The sequence below is a fragment of the Artemia sp. Qi Xiang Cuo genome, chromosome 2 (genome assembly GCF_049724085.1).
Source record: "Artemia sp. Qi Xiang Cuo chromosome 2, ASM4972408v1, whole genome shotgun sequence".
In the NCBI taxonomy this organism is placed as follows: Eukaryota; Metazoa; Arthropoda; class Branchiopoda; order Anostraca; family Artemiidae; genus Artemia; species Artemia sp. Qi Xiang Cuo.
The window spans coordinates 42302929-42323606 of record NC_142795.1 but is presented as its reverse complement, the minus strand read 5'-3'; the positions used below and the strand labels follow the sequence as shown (position 1 = coordinate 42323606).

Below are 20678 nucleotides of genomic sequence, written 5' to 3'. Positions count from 1 at the left end.
AGCTTGCACACATGGTTCATTTTAAAAACTATCCACATTGACTCGGGTGTGAGAAAATATAGAGTTTACTGGGTTTTCAGTAGTAATCGCATATTCTGTGGTTATCTCCAAGGATTTTGTCAGAATTTGTTTTCTTCTTTTTTTCTAGGCAAAAATCCTTTTTTTGAAAATGCCATTTTAAGAGTTTCGACAGATTGCCACATCTACATCGTTTAATTGATAGCAAAGACACAAAACCTAAATGTTGTTTCTGCGACACTTTTGTTGATGAAGCCGACAAATGGTTGCTGCAACTCTTCATGTCGCCCAAGCAACATAAACCTAGTTGGTTTTACATTTCAATTGACAGCATGGCCAGTTGTTTTACCTTTGCATGATAATTTGTATAGTCTTATTTATTTATGCATGCTGTTATTGTGTTTTGTTTGTATTTTAGATTTATTTAAAGAATTACTCCGGCTTGAAGATGATACAGCTTCGCTTTCTCAGTTTAAACAGCTTCGACCAGCACGCGGCTACTCTTACACGGAGGCTCACTTGTTTGCTGCTTTAAAGCTCGTTCGTGATGGCATGACGTACAGGTGAGTACCAACTACTATCTGCCTTGTCTTCTATTTTATACAGCTGACACCAAAGATTATAGATACAAGCTCTACGAAAAGTCTGCCTGCTTTCAAAAGTTTATTATATCTATTACATGGTATATAGACACTTCCAACTGTTTGTAAATATTCTAATAAAAATATGAAGTATTCTTGCTGCAAATTTCAGTAATGGGCCGTAGCATACGAGTTGGGGCTTTCATTGGCACACAAGTGTTCACAAGTCAGTAAAATGCTCAGAATGCTCTGGGGAATCCTAATAGAATGTTATCAGTACGGAACAACTTACGTACAATGTACCAGGATTAAAGGATCTTGAAATTAAATGATTTCTTTCTATCAATTGCTACACTGCACTCATATAATTGAAACTTGCAGTAAAAGACTTGGCTTGTCTGCAGACGCTTTGAACTCATTTTCGAATATGCATCTCACATGCAGCGGAAGTTGGTAGTTTTAGTTTTCAGGGAAATACATCGAACGTATGCTATTCCAAGATTTTTAGCTGTATTTTTTTTTAGTGGATTCTGTTTTTTAGAATCCTTAAATCATGGACTGTTTGTTTGTTGCTTTTCCTCCACAGTTTTTTCATAAAAAGCTGGATTCCTATACTGAAACCTTGAAATAAAACCTGTAGACCGGCTAAAAACGTGACAAATATATTAAAAATCAAGGATGCAAGCTACACACAAAATTAAGAATATATCCCCCATTCTTCAAAGATGGTGCTGTGTCGTAATGTTGGCAATATCATGACAACTTTTTCATAGAAAAGTATGATTGTAGTGAGTCACGTTACAATATGCTGCTAGTCTTAACAGTTCGATAATTGTCATCTGCGGGGATGGTTAATCGATATAATAGACAGGATATTACTAAAGGATATTACGATATAGATGGTGCTGCTAGCGCTATTACAGCTGCTTTTGCGCCACTCTAGTTTAGCTTGTTTGTGTGGAGTTCTCAACTGTTTTTGATGGTGCATTTTTTCAAAGAATTGGCCTCCCTAGCTTTACTAAGTGCAATCATACTGACTTTTGCCTATAAAAAAAAATGTTTAAGAAGAGTTAATTCATTTCAACTGACTACAACGCCATTTACATTTGTCAGTCTGTGGCTTTTTGGATTACTCAAACGGCAACCAGACGACTCCCTACTTGTGTTGCTTAAAAAAAAAGCGTAGACGGCGTGGAAAGAGAGGTGGGTGGCGAAACAGACAGACGGCCATACCCGTTCATGTTACTGAGGAACGTCTTTCTGACCGGAGGACGGCTGTATGTGAACCAAGGACTCTTGTGAAAATAAGATGTTTACAAAGGTACGAAATTCCTCCCACTCTTTCTCCATCACAGCTGCAGTCAATCTTACTGTGTTTCTCTGATGAATTTCCCCCTCTATTACGTCCTGAACCAGTTATCAGCGCAGGCGAAGCTTCCGAATTTTATTCTGTGTAATGCCCGATCCTTAACAAATAAAGTTGACGAGATGAAGATACTACCGAGAGAAGTGACTGTTCTTATTGCCGCAGTCACCGAATGCTGGGATATCACTGATGAAATGGGTAGAATAAAAGGCTAAACTAGCTATTTCAACACTCGCCGTGATAGAGACTTGAGTAGAAAAGGTGGTGGCGTTGTTATCTATATTCGTAATGACATTTCATCTAAGCTGTTAAATATACCAACCGATTCGTGTCACGAAGTTGTCTGGGTAGAGTGCAAGCCATCCAAACTATCAAAAAAATTCTCATGTTTGATAATTGCACCTGTGTATTACCCAGAGAGTGCAAAAAATAGGAAAGAGCTTATCAGCTACTTACAGACCTACATCCATAAACTTCGTCGTGCCCATGCCTATCCTGGCTTCATAATAGCTGGCGATTTTAACCAGACGAACAGACTATGGGTATCTAGTGTCCTCCATCTGAAGCAGGTAGTTACCATTGCTACGCACCAGAGTGGCGGTACTCTAGACCTAATTTTTACAAGCATGAGAGACAATTATTACTCCCCTCGGTCGTTAGGTCCTCTCCAGAGTTCAGATCATTATGTAATTCTCTGGCAAGCCAAAAATAAGCAACCGAAGCCAAAGAGAACCAAAGTGACTATTCGTCCGCTTAACTCTCAATCAATCTGCGATTTCGGTCGGTGGATCGGGACTTACTGCTTCGACGACCTGTGATCTATAGTAAACCTGAATAGCAAAGTTCAGCAGTTTAACTCTCTTCTGTTAGAGATGTTTCACAAGTTTTTTCCCACTAAAGTTGTAGTGGTAAGTGAGTCCGATAATCCATGGATCACAAGCGATCTCAAACAAATGATCAAGATGAGGTGCAAGCTGCACAGTTCCGGACAAATAGCCGCGGCGGCGAAACTTAGAAATCGAGTCGTGGCCGTCAATCGTTTCAAGCGAAGAAATTATGTTCGGGAAAAGGTAGTAACCCTTGTCCAAAGTAGCAGTGGAAAGTGGCATTCCACAGTGAAACATATTACTGGCAAGTCAGTTAACAGTGAGCTAAAAATACCCAAGCCTGACGGATCTCAAATGAGCGCTTCAGACTTAAACGAGTTCTTTGCTGGCATTTGTACCACCTACCCCTCAATTACAGAGGCCGAACTGGTTGATCTCTTAGTCCATAGTGAAACTGACGAAATAAAACAGTTTACCGAATTTGCTGTTTTTAAAGAACTTCAAAAACTAAAACCGAATTGCTCTTCCTACCCTGGTGAGTTGCCGGTCAAAATTATTCTCGAATATGCCTTGTTTTTAGCCAAACCATTGGCATCGATCATAAATCAGGGCTTCAGTGAACAAACCTTTCCCGATACTTGGAAGCGAGCCTATGTTCGCGTAATACCCAAAGTTAAAGGACCTAAGACATGTGATCAGTTAAGACCTATTTCGATCACACCGAACTTTGCTAAAGTTGCAGAATCTTTCATATATCGTGTTCTCACGGACATTTCACCGTCACTTGACCCCTTCCAGTATGGTTGCTTGAAGGGATGCAGCCCGTCTGTTTATTTAGTACGGCTTTATCGCCTAGTAGTTGAATGGTTGGAGTTTGGAAGCTCGTTTGTAGATTTACTCCTGGTAGACTACCGAAAGGCATTTGATTTGATTAAGCACCCTCTTGCCGCCCAGAATCTCAAGTCAATGGGTGCCCGTAAGCACATCCTCCAATTAGTAGTTGATTTCTTACGTCACAGGTATCAAAAAGTGTACGCCCTTTTTCCTGGTGATATTGAATCGGAATGGGTGGAAATTACATGTGGCGCCCCACAAGGTACCAAATTAGCAGCTCTTCTTTTTCTGGCTGTTATCAACTATGTACTTTCTGACTTTGACGATCATTTTAAATTCGTCGATGATTTGTCTGCGCTTCTTAAATACCACGTAAAGGATTCGCAAGCTATAGCCCAGTTCGACCCAAATTTTTTCGGTCAGTTTAAATCACAGTGTACTGCGAACAGTCTTCAAATTAATGAGAATAAATCAAAGGTTTTGAGATTCAACCCACTTAAACGCGATTTTACCTGCCCTGCGACTTTGTTCCCTTCTGCTTCGTGTGCGACTATCTTGGGCGTCACCTTTAGTGTGGACTGTTCGTTCTCTATTCATGTACAAGAGCTGGTTAAGAAGGGACATTATGCTATGCGGACACTGGTGGCGATGCGTCGCCTAGGTTTTCCAGTGTATCAGCTGAAAACAGCGTACCTCATTTTTATTCGACCCATCCTTGAATATGCGTGTCCCGTCTGGGGCCCACAAGGTCATCACATAGATTACTTAAGTGATGATTTGGAGGGGATCCAGAAACGAGCTGTAAAGATCATTCTTTGCGACAAATATGTAGATTACAGCTCCGCTCTGAAGTCACTTGAAATACCAAGCCTTCGCGATCGCCGTTTTCAGCTGATGATTCGTTTTGGCCAGTTTTTATTGTCTAGTCCTGTACATAGGACAATATTACCACCTAAAATGCCTGTCCGCGCAAATACCAGAAGCAAAAGCAAACTTATGCCCGTTTCGTGCCGCACAAACAGACTTAGTAACTCCTTTGTTCCTTTTTTTTACAAGTGCTTTTAATAAAATGTAGAGAAGTGATTTAATGTAAAAATATTTTCATGTAAAAACAACGCCTTTTAGTGCATTTTTTTAATGTTTCGATGACAGCTGTTTTCATTAAAATGATTCTGATTCTGATTCTAAAGACGTCATTGGATAAGGTAAAGAACGTCCAATCATCTTATACCTATCCTCAAAAAAGATGAGTAAATCTCACCATGAAAGGATCCAAATCTAAATTCCTGGAAGTATACGAATCAGGATCTGTGTTTCGCAACACAGGCCACAATCTGGGTTTGTACACGAACTTGGAATCAAAATCAGGGCATAAGGATTCCGTTTTATGTTAAAAAAAAAAGTTTTGTTTACTTACTAAAAAATTCTTCAAAAGCAAACTACTTAAAATCTACTTAAAAATTTTCTTGCCCCTTTGTCACCTCTTTGACAAAGAGGTCAATTTTAGGAGGGTCAATTTTAGCTCTTCTTGCTTGGAAAGATCATCGGAAAATTGTAGAGACCTTTTATAAATAAAAGGACATGACGGCCGAAAATTTTCTGGTGACAAAATTTTAATGAGAAAACTACTTTACTAACTTTTTTGAAATTCAAAAGGACTCAATTTCTGTGACTATGCTGTCCTGTAACAATCGCAGATGTGAGCTGTATCACACATTTAATTCGAGTAACAACACTTTGGCAGTCCCTGTTATATCTCCCTATATTTAAAAAAAAGTATGCCCAAAAGGGAAAGGTATACATACAATGTCATATCTTATAGGAGAGCCAAATTAAGGCTTTAGAGGCTTTTGCTGAAGCAATTTTATTCGAACAAGAACAAGATCTTTAAAAATGAAAGTGTGTAGTTGAACAGTTTTGCTCATTTTAGTTGCAAGCATCTATTTGTGCTAGATATTTTTTTTTTTACCTTGGATGGTTTCACCTAGCTTTTTTTCATTAGTGCAGGCACGTATCTGCAGATGCACTCAGTAGACAAAGGTCCATAAATGACCATATAAGAGCACAGCAATTCTTTTCTGAAAGACATGGCTGATGTGATTATGTATTTAAGTTTTGGGAAGGACTGATAGAGGACTACAGATTCAAAGGTATCCCAAGTTACAGGCTTCATATGTATGTCAAAATGGTACCATGTTTTACAAATGTGGGGATTAAGTTGTGAGATATCAAAGGATTCTTAATGGTGAGACTTCGGAATTTGAGCCTAAATCAACTTAATGCCCAAAAAGATTGAGTCCAACATCCACAGCCTTACCTTATGAGTAGCAGAAAATAATCCTTTTTTGTTTGCATTTCTTGAGTTTATTTTATGAAAGTTTAACATAAATTGTAAAAAATCGCCATCTATTTTTCCAAAACAAAAATAACTATTAGATAGTGCTAGTGATGTATTTTGTCATGGTTAATCATCTTACTGAAAATCAGCTGTAAACGCAAATCCTTAAGTCTTTGGGCAAAAGGGAACCCAATACAGGAGCGTAATTTGCTATAGGTAGGGGGGGGGGGGGTAATTTACCCTACCAGATCTCTGTTTTCCCAACCCCCAGACCCCAGTTCCCCCCAGCTTCTTCAAGAATGTAGTTTCTTCAAAAATCGTGTCAAAACTAAGATCGGGGCCGGATAAAGGGTGATTGGAGCGATTGGCTCCAATCAGGTCCTGTGTTTGAAAGGGCCCCGCACTGCCATCAAAATAAATGCTATTTTTTGAAATTATTAAATATTCTTAATAATTCCTGCAAGAGTTCCTCCTGGAGAGAGATCATTTTTCCAGACTAAAACCAATGAAAAACTATCTGATATCAATAATGTATCAGGAATAGATTAAATAGTTAAGCAGTTATACCGGTTAAAAGTGAAGACGCAAAGAAATCAGATGGTGTTAGAAGAATTTACAGAACAAAAACTTAGAAATATGTAAATTCATGTATTTATATTCGGTGACGGAAATTTATATTCAATAAATGTTTTTGTATTTTGTAAACAAGAAATAATTGTTATTTATTTATGCATGTATGTATATTTAATTTTTTTCTTGAAAACGGCTCCGTTTTTTTTTTTGGGGGGGGGGTTTTTCTGGCCTAAAAAACGATTTAGACTGGTTACAAGTTTGAGAATACACGTTACGAGCCTTCATTTCGGAAAAAATTAACATGAGTTACATCATATTTATGAGTTAATTTCAAAAGCACAGATACATCATTTCTGCCTCAGGAGTGGTTCTATCGTTTTTTAGTACCTTCGACGCATGTAAAAATACATAAGAAACATAGATGAGTATAAACTACCAAATATAATGAGTCTGTTTACAAAAGGCATTTTCAGCAGTTTCCTAATACCTAGAGGACAGAAACGTATTTTAACAATTTCTCAAAATGAACAAACTGGACCATCAAATGAGACAAGATCAAGAGGACGACCTGAGAAATGTAAATTCACAATGGCTGAAAAAGAACAACCTAGACCATCAAATGTGACAAGGCCAATCCAAGCAGCTAAGGCAAGGGGCACTGAGAAAATATTTGAAGCAACGATAAACGAAAATGAATTAAAAAAAAATATGCGGCTAGAATACTTGCAGAAACGACAATTACACTGAGTCAAAAACGAAAGTGAAGAATAAACAACTATACGCTTAAACGATGAGTGGTAGCGAAAATTAAAACGAGTAAAAAAAAAGTGAAGAATAAAAAATATGTGGTTACTGAAAAAATGTCTAAAATAATGATAAAAAAAATTTAGGAACAAAGAAATATGCGGTTAAAACATAAACGAAAGCGAGAATTACAACGAGGCAGAAACAAAAGTCAGGAACAAAATAAAATATGGTTACAAGAGATGCAACAACAAGGATCAGAACGAATCGAAAATGAAAGTAAAGAGCAAAGAAATATTTGGTTACAAGATAAGCAAAAGGGAGAATCAGAACGTGTCAAAAATGAAAGTGAAGAACAAATAATTGTGTGGTTAATGGACACGAGAAATCGAGTATCAGAACACGTCAAAAATGAAAGTTAAGAACGAAGATTGGAAGTTAGACGACAAGTGAAAGCGAGAATCAGAACCAGTCCAAAATCAAAGTGAAGAAAAAAGAAATATTATATATACTGAATTTGAATTTTACTAAAATATTTAATATGTAGAAAGGGCCCCGTAAGAAAAATTCAATCGAGCCCACACCTAGTCAATCCGACCCTGACTAAGATAAGCCCGCATAATTCAAGCATCCACAGAAACGGGTCAGTTTTCTTTTTTACCTTAATGGTACTATATGGATAATTTTTCATTTTTCACTGTCATTTTCACTTCATTTGGGAAAATTGGCTCCAACTTTGCCCAGCTCCCCAGGATTTTGACTAAATTATGCCACTTCCCCAATGCAAAGGGAAAACTTGAAAGGAAACTATAGGTTCTCTCGAAAAAGGTCCAATAAACTCTTTTTTCTTATCAAATTCAAATTTAATGCCGCACGTCCTTGGGCGAAGTGAACCTTAATGTACAAGAAAATTTTAGATTGCTGGATGCCCCCCCCCCCCACTGAGCCAAAAATTCTCCTTTTTTGATTGACTTGAAACTTATTGAAATTTTTTGGCCAGGGAGAACCCTACTTCATAAAAAAAAATACAAAAATAGTGGTTCGCCGTATTTGTAAAGTAAAAGAAACACTATTGTAATTGTAAAGGAAACACTGTGAACATCCATAAAATCCTAAAATACAGCCAGAAATACCTATTTATGTCGTTTTAAAGGCGCTTGCTGTTTAATTGAAGTTTTTGTGGTTTATCTGATACTGTTTTCTTAATAGAAGGCTCTATACTGGACAATTACGACAAAGTTACAGTCGGGTGTAGCTCCTCTTCTAAAGAAAAAACTCTGTACGCTCAGGCTTGCCTACAGTAATATGCAATGTAAAATGCAATCCTTATTTTGAAAATGTAATTCCTATTATTTCAACAGGATTTTAAGCCATATCAAGGCTTTTTTGTTAAATATAAGAAATAAACTTTGAAATCTTTGGAAACTCATAAATCAAGCAAACTCATGATCAAGCAAACATGTGCGACTCAACGCACTTTTCTTGTGCCTCATTTTAGCAGTAAATCTATTTCTGAAGGTTTAATTTTCTTTAACAACACATTGTGAAGCGTTATCAAAGGTATACGCCCTTTGGAGCTGGAAGAGGTGGAGGTAGGAACTTCAACAGTACCTTCCCAGGGGATCATTGAGGCTCTATGAATCAATCCCGAGAGTTTCGTTCACCTTCCTCAACTACTTTCTAAGATAGACAAAAGATCCTCATCTAGAACATTATCATGCAAGGAGCTGCAGTAAAATATTACCAAAGCATGCCTTGAAAGTCGAAACCTAGTTGGGATTGTATCTCAGTAACAACAAGTTATCTTTACTTAACTATTTTGTTACCAAAAGATTTTGGTAAACATGCAGACAAGGTACTCTTCGGAAATATGCTATAAATATAATTGAATGAGTTAGCAAAACGAGTGCTTTGTTGGAAGTTTAGAGAGTTCACGGTGAAAGAATACGCTCGAAAATGGATGTTAAAAGGACTAAGTCACTTAGACTAGGAATTATTGAAGGCGTCAAGGCGGTGTTGGTTAACGAAAAGATCGATCAAGTGAATAGCTTTGGAAGTGAAAGTTTGGAAGAATAGGAAGATAGGTCTGCGAACGAAGATGAGAATATTGGAAGCTACAGTGATGATATTGGCTCTGCTTTTGAGCAGAGCCTTGTGACGGACGAGTCAGTTATCGTAGAAAACGCTGCTTGTGGTCGCACTAACATGACAGGTCTCATCAGAAACATCATCTCAATTGCGATTAACGAAGAGCTGACTAGTTTATTAAAGAAAAACAAACTTCTCTCTCATAAGTGGACAAGAATACTGATCGTACGGCCACCAAGTTTCTGGTAATTGTAGTACGGTTTTATTCTCTTAAACTTCAAAAGCCCGTGGACCAGTTTTAAACCATGCCTGTTGTCACAGAGGATGGGACAACTGAGGGTTTGAGAAAAACTCATCTGGAAAGAGCTGATCCACAGAGACATTCTATTGACAAATCTTATCGGGTTTGGATCCGATAATACCAGTTTCATGCTGGGAAAGCACCCTTGGTTAGTAACTTTGCTCAAGAAAGAAGTGCCCTGTCTTGCTTTTTTCGGATGTATATGCCATTTATTTGCGCTAATTGGTATCTTTGCGTGAGACATAAGATGCGGAGATTGTGCAGTTTGCGCACGATACATAGAATTTCATTGCTTTTAGTTCAAAAAGAAAAACAGAATTCATCGAATGTCAGAAGTTCTTAGAAGTTGCCGAGCATTCTGTACTTTACCCATCAAAGATACTGTTTCTAGCGCAAGCCCTAATGTTCAGCGGCTTCTTAAGCAGTGGGAAGCTCCGAAGATTTACTTTGAATTGATGCTAGCTCTTGAAATTCCAGCTGCTTTGCACATTTATGAAGGTATTGTTGGGAATGTGGAACTGTGGATATCCTATTTTTTCTTTGGCTATGTCTTACCAATCGTTAACGAGCTGAATCTTGAACTCCAGAGTGAAAGTATCGAAAGCACTTCATCTTGAGAAAAGTACAAATATTAAGCGACTTAATGTTGAACTTCATCAGGTTGGAGGTACTTCAGCAAATTGACCCCTTTTGCATAGATTTTCGCTCTGCGAACCATCTAAAAACCTATGATGACCCATATTTCGGTGCAAAATTTTAATTGTTGTGTTGAGACGTGAATGATGACCCTGAGTATAGCAGAAAATCCTAGTCGTAAAGAACGAAAAAATAATATTTTATCAAAGGATGTATGGAAATATTATCCGGTGAATCAACTTTAGTGATCAGCTTCCCAATTTGGTGGTGTACATTACATTGACCCCATCGTTGCAGTGATTGGAAACTTCAAAAGTATTCTCTGTTTTCCTTTACTCTGATCCCGAACATTGATGAAGTTAACAGGGAGTGGCGGAAGGTCTCGCTTTTGAGTGATTCACTAATGGAAATGGTAAAGAAAGAGTCGGAGACGTTTTGGACCGAGCTTGGAGAGCTGATTGACGCCGCAAACAATCCAGTATCCAAATCTCCACCTACGTTTATGCGGACATGGGTGTTTTCTTCTCCATTCTTCTGCTACAGCTAAACATCAGTTCTCTTTGTTGAAACTAAAAACAAAAAACACTTCAGGACATGTTCCGCTGATCAAATAACCACGCCAGTGGAAGAAAGATTATTAATTTTTTTAAACCTTTCGTAGCAATTGAGCCGAAATTTATGCCGATACGCTCATAGTTAGAAATTTAATGCTGAGAACTGTAATTGCAAAAGTTTGCTTAACCCATCTTTCCACCATCTACTGACTGAAATGTGTTATAAATGGCTCTAAAGCGTCTCGGATTCGCAGATAATACGAAAGTTAGATGATTAAGAAAAAGTGATTTTTTTTTAAGAACCTGTGATGATTAAGGGCAAGCGATACTTTTGGAGTCATGTCTCTAGTCTCAGTTTTACCGCTAGGTGCCTTCAATTGAGCAATCGCGAATTAACCTTGCGTTCTTTAGCCCATTTAAACTATAATTAAAATAATTATTTTTACTTATTGAAGGGTGTCTGAAAAGCTTTTCAATAATTAAGATTTCCCACTTTTTGTGACCCAGAATGCTTATTGCGCTTTCAATCTCAACAAGCCTAAATTAGTAGTTGACAGAAAGAAAATTTTCGTTGCAAAGTAGTTCTTGGGCTTAATTGCGACTCTAGTTATTAAATTTTTAAATGCTTTCGTAAACTAAGTTTGGCTGTCTCAGGAACCTCAATATCTGAGATGTTTTCAAAAACTGAAAGCTCCAATAATCACAATTAGCTCAAATGAACTTAGGGTCATTCATTATTAATGGTAGGTTTTAAACTTCCGAATTCCCTTGAATCTGGGCTTCCAGATTTGGTTGGAGTTATAGTGAATCACTGCTATAAAGCACTTTATTTGTGATAAGCCGTGTCTTAACGGCAAAAAAGTTCCAGTTGCAAAAAAACAAAGGCAAGAAAAGTTGACTGATAAGAGTGGCTATTGAAAATTACACTCGCTCGTCGCGAATAACGACTGAAAAACCAAATTGTTTAGAGGTTGTCTTCTCTTCGTTACTCATAATAAATTTTCATCGATAAAACAGCGGTAATGGTGGGTTCTACTCATGGTTTTGCAAGGTTTTTTAAAACTACTGTTCATTTCTTGAAGTCAATCAGTATGCAATCGAAAAACAGTAAAAATTGGAAGTTTTATTACAATTAGTACGAGTGCAACAATTTAAATTTAACACTAAAAGCCACTAGCTAGAAATACGTTCTAATAGCGGGCAGTATTTGATTTCCAAGTTTATTCATTTTTGTCTTCTCAAGAATAACGGTGTAGCAGCTTTCTGCTAGTCATGGATAATGGACATAAACAATCAAAAGCTAAGCCGACTCCGCTTTTCAGTTCGCTAAAAACGTTTTATGGTGATTTTTTACCTCCCGGATTTTCCATATTTTGGGCTTCCAGATTCTGAGAAGCTCAAATCCGAAAGCCTAGATTCTGGAAAATCCCAGAGGTGAAGAGTCGCTCTTACCAAGGACAGCCACAAGCGACGCGAAGCCACGTCACGAGCAGAATTTTTTTTTTTTAAAGATCCTCAGCAAAGCTGACCCTGCCATGAACTTTTTTCTCGGAGCCGCGGCAACCCTGACGACCGGTATTTCTGAACAATATGGTATAAATTGATTACTATTTGAGGATTCAAATAGTGGCAATCAAGTAAATTTTGTTATTGCTACTGGGTTAACACGTATACTGATCCAGAAAACTATGTCTCCTTTAATAATTAAACACAAACAAGTTTTTCTGCTGAAAGTAAAGAGCAATATTAGAATTTAAAACGAAAAGATGTTTTCCGTATGTGAGGGGGGCTGTTCCTTCCTCAAACCTCGCTCTTTCCGCTAAAGCCTTAAAATTCTTTAAAAATCCTTCTCATTCAAATTCAACCGCCCTGGTGTTTCAGGAGTCGTTCTTAAAGAAATTGTGGCATAAATTTAAACCTTAGCGTAAAGAGCGAAGGGTGAGCAAGGGGCAACCTACCTCATATTAAAAATAATTTCTGTTCCTTTCAGTTTTAATGTTGCTCCTTGCTTTCAGTTAGAAAAAAAACTTTTTTTTATTTCTGACTGTTTTTCAAATCTTCATAGGTTCCCACCTCCCCCATGTAAAATTAGGTTAACACGTATAATGATCCAGAAAACTATGCCTCCTTTAATAATCAAATAAAAACAAGTTTTTCTACTGAAAGTAAAGAGCAATATTAAAATTTAAAAACGAAAAGAAGTTTTCCGTATGTGAGGGGGGCGGTTCCTTCCTCAGACCTCGCTTGATCCTCTCCCCCCATGTGAAAGTTCCTCTGGAAAATTCCTTTCGGAAACTTCGCTCCCCATTGAAAATTTTCCCCGTGGAAAGTACCCCAAGAAAATTCCCTCCAAAAAATTTCCGTACATTTCCGAATAACAAATACAATTTGTAAACAATTAGCAAATTGTATAGCTTTCAGCTCTTTCCTTGGGGGCTGTTGGGGGTCATCATCCCCAGAGGCCTAGCTGTTGGTCCTTTTAACTATGCTTAACAAAATGGCTATTTCAAAATTTTGATTGGATGTCTTTAGGGGAAAAGGGGGTAAGGGGGGCTATATACCCTCAAATCTGTTTGGTCACTTAAAAAGGGCACCAGAACCTTTAATTTACGTTCTAGTGAGCCCTTTCCCCATCTTCTAGGACCATTGGTTTGATACGGTCACCGCTGAGAAAAAAAACACGCATCCATGATGATTTTTCTAGCAAAAAATTAAAAATTCCAAATTTTTCTTGATAAAGCTTAAAACTTCTACTCTAGCGTTCTCTGATCCGCTGAATCTGATGGTGTGTTTTAATCAAGAACGGTTGAATTTTTTTAGGGTGCGGGGGGGGGGGGTGTCTCCTTAATCGAAAATTGGGCAGAATTTCTCTGGTTCGTAGCTTTCAATGGGTAACATTAAACTTAATGAATCTTATATATTTGGAATCAAACAGTTCGTGGTAACGAACTGTAAGTAAGGAGCGACCCGGCTCAATAGTAACCGAAACTCTAGAAACCGGTATTTTGATACCAATAGATACATCAAAAGAATCAGATTTTAATGTTGATTTCAAATACATAAGTTTCATCAAGTTTAGTCCTACCCATCAAAAGCTACGCGCCAGAGAAAATTTGGCTGATTTTCGAAAAAAGGGGGAAATAACCCCTAAAATTTGTAGAACCTTAATGAAAATAACACCATCATATTCAGCATATCAGAGAACCCTACTGTAGAGGTTTCAAGCTCCTATCTACAAAAATGTGGAATTTTGCATTTTTTGCCAGAAGGAAGATCACGGATGCGTCTTTATTTGTTTTTTTGTTGTTTTTTTTTTCCCCAGCGGTGATCGTATCGACCCAGTGGCCCTAGAATATTGTGGGAGGGCTCATTGGAATGGAAATTTAAAGTTCTAGTCCCCTTTTTAAGTGACAAAAAAAAATGGAGGGCAACTAGGCCCCCTTCCACGCTCATTTTTTTCCCAAAGTCACCCGATTAAAATTTTGAGATAGCCATTCTGTTTAGCATGTTCGAAAATATTATAAGTATGTCTTTTAGGATGACTTAATCCCCCGAAGTTTCCGGGGGGGGGCTGAAAGTTATGAACTTTACCCAATGTTAACAAATAGTATTGGTTATTGGGAAGTATACAGACGTTTTCAGGGGGGGGGGTGGGGTGGGGTTGTTGGGTTTGTGTGTTGGTAGGGCTATGTGGGAGGATATTACCATAAAGGAAGTTTTCATGGGGGAAGGTACATTGCTATGAAAAGGAAGCCGGATTTCCCAGCATTGTTTCAAAAGTGATAAGAAACTGAATATAAAAAAAACTGCAACAGCAGCAACATCGTAACTTAAAATTAACAGAAAATATTACATATATCAGTGGGCTCTCCGCCTATTTACTGCCTTTCTATTTAAGCCAAAGATTTTTCAGCGGTTTCATAAGAGCTATTTATTATAAATAACGGCCCGTGTGATTAGGCGGTCATTTTTATAGAATTGGAATAAAATTCGAACTTTCGCTTAAAGAGCAAGGTATTGAATAGGGAACGAACCCCCTAATATACGTTTTAAAAATATATGAATATAGAAGTTCGTTACGTAAGTTAATTTGTAAGTTACGTATATTTATTACTAATAAAAACGTTCGTAAATAAAATTAAACAAGTTTCGAGAAAGCCATTTAACCAAATAAAATTAAATTAATATGCAAATTTTGTTTTAATTATTCATGTACGGTGAGCCAAGATCAAAACCTGCATTAATTATAAAACGTTCAAAATCAAATAAAAAGGAAAACAATTTTTTTTTAACAGAAAGTAAGGAATGATGTGAAAATATAAAAAGAACAAAAATTGTTTTATATATGAAAGGTACAACCCATCCTTCAGTTCTTTGCTTTTTGGGCTGAAGTTTGACTTTCTCACAACTCTATTTTTTTTAAACAATAAAAAACTTTAGTGTAAAGAGTGAGAGCGAAAACTCCTTTGTTTAGTTTCTGTTCTATTTGTTTTTTTGTTTTTTTTTCGTCATAAAAAATCCGATTCTTTTGGTGTATTAATTGTTACAATTAAGGATACAGCTTGTTAATTTCAGTTCGTTACCAGTATATTTTTGACTAAATAAAAAAGACAAGTCTTTCTTAACTGACAGTAAGGACCAATATTAAACTTTAAACGAACTGAAATTATTCCGTATATAAGGTTAACCCTCCACCCCTCCCCTGGATAGGGTCCTGTAGAACTGTTTATACATTCTTTAAAATATTGGATGGCTATTTTATTAAAAGACTATATCGTTTCTTTTAGGGAGGCATCTGATTTCAGCGGTGTCCCTCTTCCTACACTAAAGAAGTACCTTAAGCGGTATGGCTTACAGCGAAATCAGCAAAAAGAAAAAATCCTCCGAGAAGGTGACCTGGAGATTCAATCAAACCAGTGCAGAGTGAAGCTGAATATCCTTAGTTAGATTGACTAAAACCCCGTGTTGTTTGTCTTGTTTTTAGTGAAATCGATTACATGCTAAATTAGGAATCTAAAATGAAAGGAATGTCTCACCCAGTACTAGTCCTAAAAGTGGAGTGAACTCAAGTTCTGCACAAGTCTGCTTCCAATTTCTGAATTGCAGAATTTCTGAAATTTAGACAAAACAAGATATATTAAGTATCGTCGCTCAGAAAATCTGGTTATTTAGATCTACAACATAGTTAAAAGCTTTTTGTCTTAATTGTCATTGTTCTCAGCTGTTGTTATCTCAACCATGGTTTCAGTCATTAGCCTGACTCTAAATTTATCTTTATGTTTACCCGGTAAAATTGACAGACATGAAAAATCCGAAGATGCGAGTTGCAATCCAGCCTGGTGACTTGGTTAGTTTTGTACGTCTCTATTTTAAGACTCTTTGTTTTGGTTTTCGTGAAACGATCAGTATAATATTACAGCTGGTTTCACCTTTACCATTTTATTGCCACGCCACTTCTTTTTTTTAAGAATGACTAGGGGTTCTTTTTAACGACAATCTCCCACTCCTGCTTACTTTTAACTTCCGTTTACATTTTTAAAGCTTCTGTTGCTTTTATTAACCCCGGCGAAGATTAACTGAATTGTTGAAAACGGGCTTCGTTTTTTTTTCTTTGCCATGTCATGCCATGCCACCCCAACCAATACTTTTGTTAGAAGGGATGATTCAGAGTTAATTCAAGTGACACATTTCCACTTATTCTAGATTTATTAGCTTGTACTTACTTGTGAATGCTTCTATTAATTTAATGTACTCCGGTAAGATCAAGTTGCCTTTTCAGCCAGGGAACGTGACGTAAGTCGAAGTACGATGTTCCTTTCGTTTGGGATAATTTGGTTTGTAAATCAGACTTTTCTCCAAGCTCCTAGTGTTAAGGATGCCACCGTTCCTAAAATATTAAACAAAAATAAATGTGTTAATTTGGAATCCTTATAATTTACATTACTAGTAATGCTCCCGTTTTCCTGGAATTTTTGGTATCCAAAGGCAATACATGAAGCCTATTCTTGAACCACCGAAGGGCCTGAAGCAAAAACTTTGCGTACTTAAAATTGGAACCCTTCCCTATCAGATTCCATAAAAATGTCCCAAAATAGGGTCAAATATATAAAATGCAGAAGAGATACAATATTATATATTCGAGAAAGGGCTTTCCATTTCATATAGAGACAGAGGAAGCTGTAGGCGTATTCATCATAATTTAGACAAGATTCGTTTATGAACATTCATTCTTTTTCACTATTAATATGATATTCTTTAAGGGTAACAAGATAAAAAATAATGCCATTCGTCGAATGTAAAATAAATGAAGAAGAATAAGTATAAGAGTTTTGTCTATGGATAAAGGCAACAGCGATTCATCCCTTTAAAAGGATTGACATTGTTCCAGTGGCACTAACTCATAAACAATAGGGAGGGGGGCAAGAGTTTTTTTTCAATTTTAGAAAGATTAAGGCACAGGAAAAATTTAATTTAAGGGGGAAATTCCTCTCCCTCCCCCCACGAAATTGGCCCCACTGAGTTGATTGTTGAAAAGAGATTATTTATCCTTTCTGGTAAGATTTCAAGAAAAAAGAATTTCTCTAATCTGAGCGACGATGCGGTAACAAGGGAAGATTAGCCTTTAAGGAGAGTCTTACAAATTCTGCTTCTTCTTTTTCTTGCAAGTGTCTTTGTATGCAGTCAATGTTCAGAACGAGAAACCGCTAATTTTTTCCCTTTTCCATTCCCGAGAAAAATAATACACTATTGAATGATATCCTTGTAGCAATATCCCGGTGACTTTCCCGGTTTCACCTTTTAGAGAGACGGAGCTTACAAAGCTATACATGAGACACCTTAATCAAATCTTCTTAAACCTTCAGTCAAAAGATGTTTATGTGGTGACAACGTAAACAATTTTTGAAGTTCTACTCTTGTTTTTTTTTTCAATTTTTGTTTTCAGGCGTAACAGTAAGCTTTTGCACCCCGTAAAAAAAAAAAATTGAAGTGAAACCTGAGTTTTTACCTTCATGTCAAGAGCTATGAGAAAGTCTGTAAAAAAATTTTTGTTTGGGAGATCTTGTATATACGAAATTTATTCCTCCGTCAGCCAAATAGTGCAACTCTGAAACTATCTCAGTTATTTCAAGACAAATGAACTTCAGAATTAGTCCCTTTTCAAGCTTTTGTCATACAACTGCTTTTCATATTTGCGCTAATATTTTTCCTCATTAAACTTCCTTCTGAAATTCAAACTTGCATAAGCTACCACCATGGTTATATATATATGTATATATTAGTCACAAGATTCCTCTCAATGAAATTTCCAGCTGCAAAGATTTATGCAGCTAGTTGACCATTACAATCTAAAGTTATAAAGCAAGAGATATCTTTTTGAATCGATTTTCTATTTCTTGGTAGTTAATGAGAAATTAATACATTTACTGACTCATATTTGGGATAGTATTTAAAACAAAAGAGACCTTCTCTCTTATCTCCTCATACCATAGAAACAAAGTGAATACATCATTGATTATTCTTGCTCTATTTATAAAGTTTTTTACTAACAAGAAGTCAAGAAGTATGTAAAAGTATCCAATTATTTGACCTTTTTTTTACTTAATTAATAATATGCTTAACGCCTTGAAATATCTCGTCTGCAAAATATAGAATCAACATTCCTTATAATGGAAATACTTTTAAGTAGGTCAAGTCAGGGTATAATGTGATGTTTATGTTTAATATTTATGCTAGTTTTTTAATTTTGTTTCAGAAGATTTGCCTTTTTAGTTTTTGCTAGTGGGACTCGGTGTATAAGGGTATCGACGTGATAGAGCTACTTCTGAATGTTGATTCAGTGAAATGGATTCTTTGAAATTACCATTATCGCTTTTTACTTTAATTTAAACTATAATTTTGGGGATGATTTTCAACATTTTGGAAAGTTAAGCACATGATAGACAGACCTTAAATGTTATGTCAGTTTATCGACGTGGATAGGTTCTTTAAATGCCTGTTCAGTCACATACATTCCTTGATAATTCTACTATGGTGATTTGCTTTAATTGAAGCTTTATTTTGTGTATTATTGTCTATATTGGAAATTTATCCGCTTTGTAGAGAATCGACTAAAATTCTTTTTGGACAATCTATTAAGTGCATTTGAAGAATTTAGTCAAGTTAAGTATTGTTTGAGCTTGTCTTGGTAGTTTTGTAAAACTATAGTTCAAAGAGTGTGGGACACTGATAAAAGACAGTAAACTTTGATACTTGAATAAGGGTTCAATTGATAAATTAAACAAAAACTTACCAAGTTTGAAGTTTGATTGTAATTCTACTCCAAAGAAGGAGTGCCAGCATAGCTGAGAATTCAACTGAGATAGACGCGAGCAATCGCCTCGAATGACCAACAACTACACCAGTATTTTAAAGTTATTGTAATATGCGGTGGTTAAGCTCATGATGAAACGCTAAGAGTTCAATGGGAAGGGCAGTTGAACTATCAGCTACGCTGGCGCTCCTTATTTGGAGTAGAATTACAATCAAACTTCAAACTTGGTAAGCTTTCGTTTAATTTATCATTTCTACTTCAGAAAGAACGCTTTAGCTCCACCTCGAGTTAAACTGAGATTCTAAAGATCAACATCAGCTAAACCAACACTAATAATCAATAATAGCCCTATTCATAAAAAGAGGCTGCTCTACGAAAATTCATTTACAGTAAGATATTTCAAATATAACAAAATACAGTTAGTAATTTCAAAAGACAGATAACGGTTGTCCACTTTCAATTGGTTTCTTTTTCGTGGATTTATGCATAATTAGGCCAGACTTGTATGCATAAAATAGTTTAGTAAAAAAAAGAACAAATTTACCTAGTGTGCCCTTTTGCCCAGTTTTATCTTGGCTTATTTTTGAGATTAAGATTGATTAGGATTTTCCAGTTGGCTTGAGAATCTTGTTGGGTAACACTAGATGGCGTCAGTTATTCTTTCTCAGAAACAAACTTTGTTTTCCTATTTGTTAGCTTCCCATACTCTTGGCTATAAACTAAGGAAAATGTATTAATTCCGAATTATTGTCCCATCGATAAGTATAGCTTTGAAACTTAGTTTGTCCAACTAGTAGTGGGCTCTTGTCAAAAAGTAATGTAATTTAAACCGTGATTTATTCCCCTTCCTCCATGATTTATGTGTGTGTTTTTTTTTGTACCTCTCTGTGTGGCTTTGATTATTTGTAGAATCAAGACCTAAGCTGCCGCAATTTGGCATAAGATTGTGCAATTTTGGTGTATGTTCCTTGAAAATGCTATGTGGTTTTCATACCAAAGATTTACCGTTTATAGTCATTTGATTTGAGACATCAGAGGTTGTTATTTTTGTTTGGGTAGTGCTATTTTTGTTCAATAAATTGTTACAAGCATTATCGTTTTGCTTCTAATTTAGATATATTGTATGAATGCATGTAACCGTCGAATCAGCTATCCAAAATAAAAACGATTCCTTGCTGAAAACAAGCATTGATTAATTTACGTTTATCTACTACATTGCATGGAAAAACCGTAGCAAGCACTATGTTTTAAACTAAGATATGTCTGAAATGAAGATTAAATAACTTTTTACACCCGTCACCGTTCATTGAATTAGGCTCAGTAGTCACATATGTTGTGTACAACTATTTTTTTAAGGAATATTTTTTTCCCTTGGAAAAACCGAGGCATAAGGAAAGAAAGCTCCTCAGGAGAAGATAAGTGGTTGTTCAAACAGTTCGTGGTAACGAACTGTAAGTAAGGAGCGACCCGGCTCAATGGTAACCGAAACTCTGAAAAACAGAATTCT

At 36.4% G+C, this 20678-nt stretch overlaps 1 protein-coding gene across 1 annotated transcript in view; it reads left to right on the top strand.

Moving 5' to 3' along the window:
- Positions 1-19411, top strand: part of LOC148955250 (uncharacterized) — a 115121-nt gene extending 95710 nt beyond the window's left edge. The window contains exons 5-6 of the mRNA XM_089101164.1: positions 437-581; positions 15648-19411. Coding sequence (XP_088957290.1) covers positions 437-581; positions 15648-15807 — 305 coding nt within the window. The 3' untranslated portion in view covers positions 15808-19411. The remainder of the gene's footprint in view (positions 1-436; positions 582-15647) is intronic.
- Positions 19412-20678: the final 1267 nt, after the last annotated feature.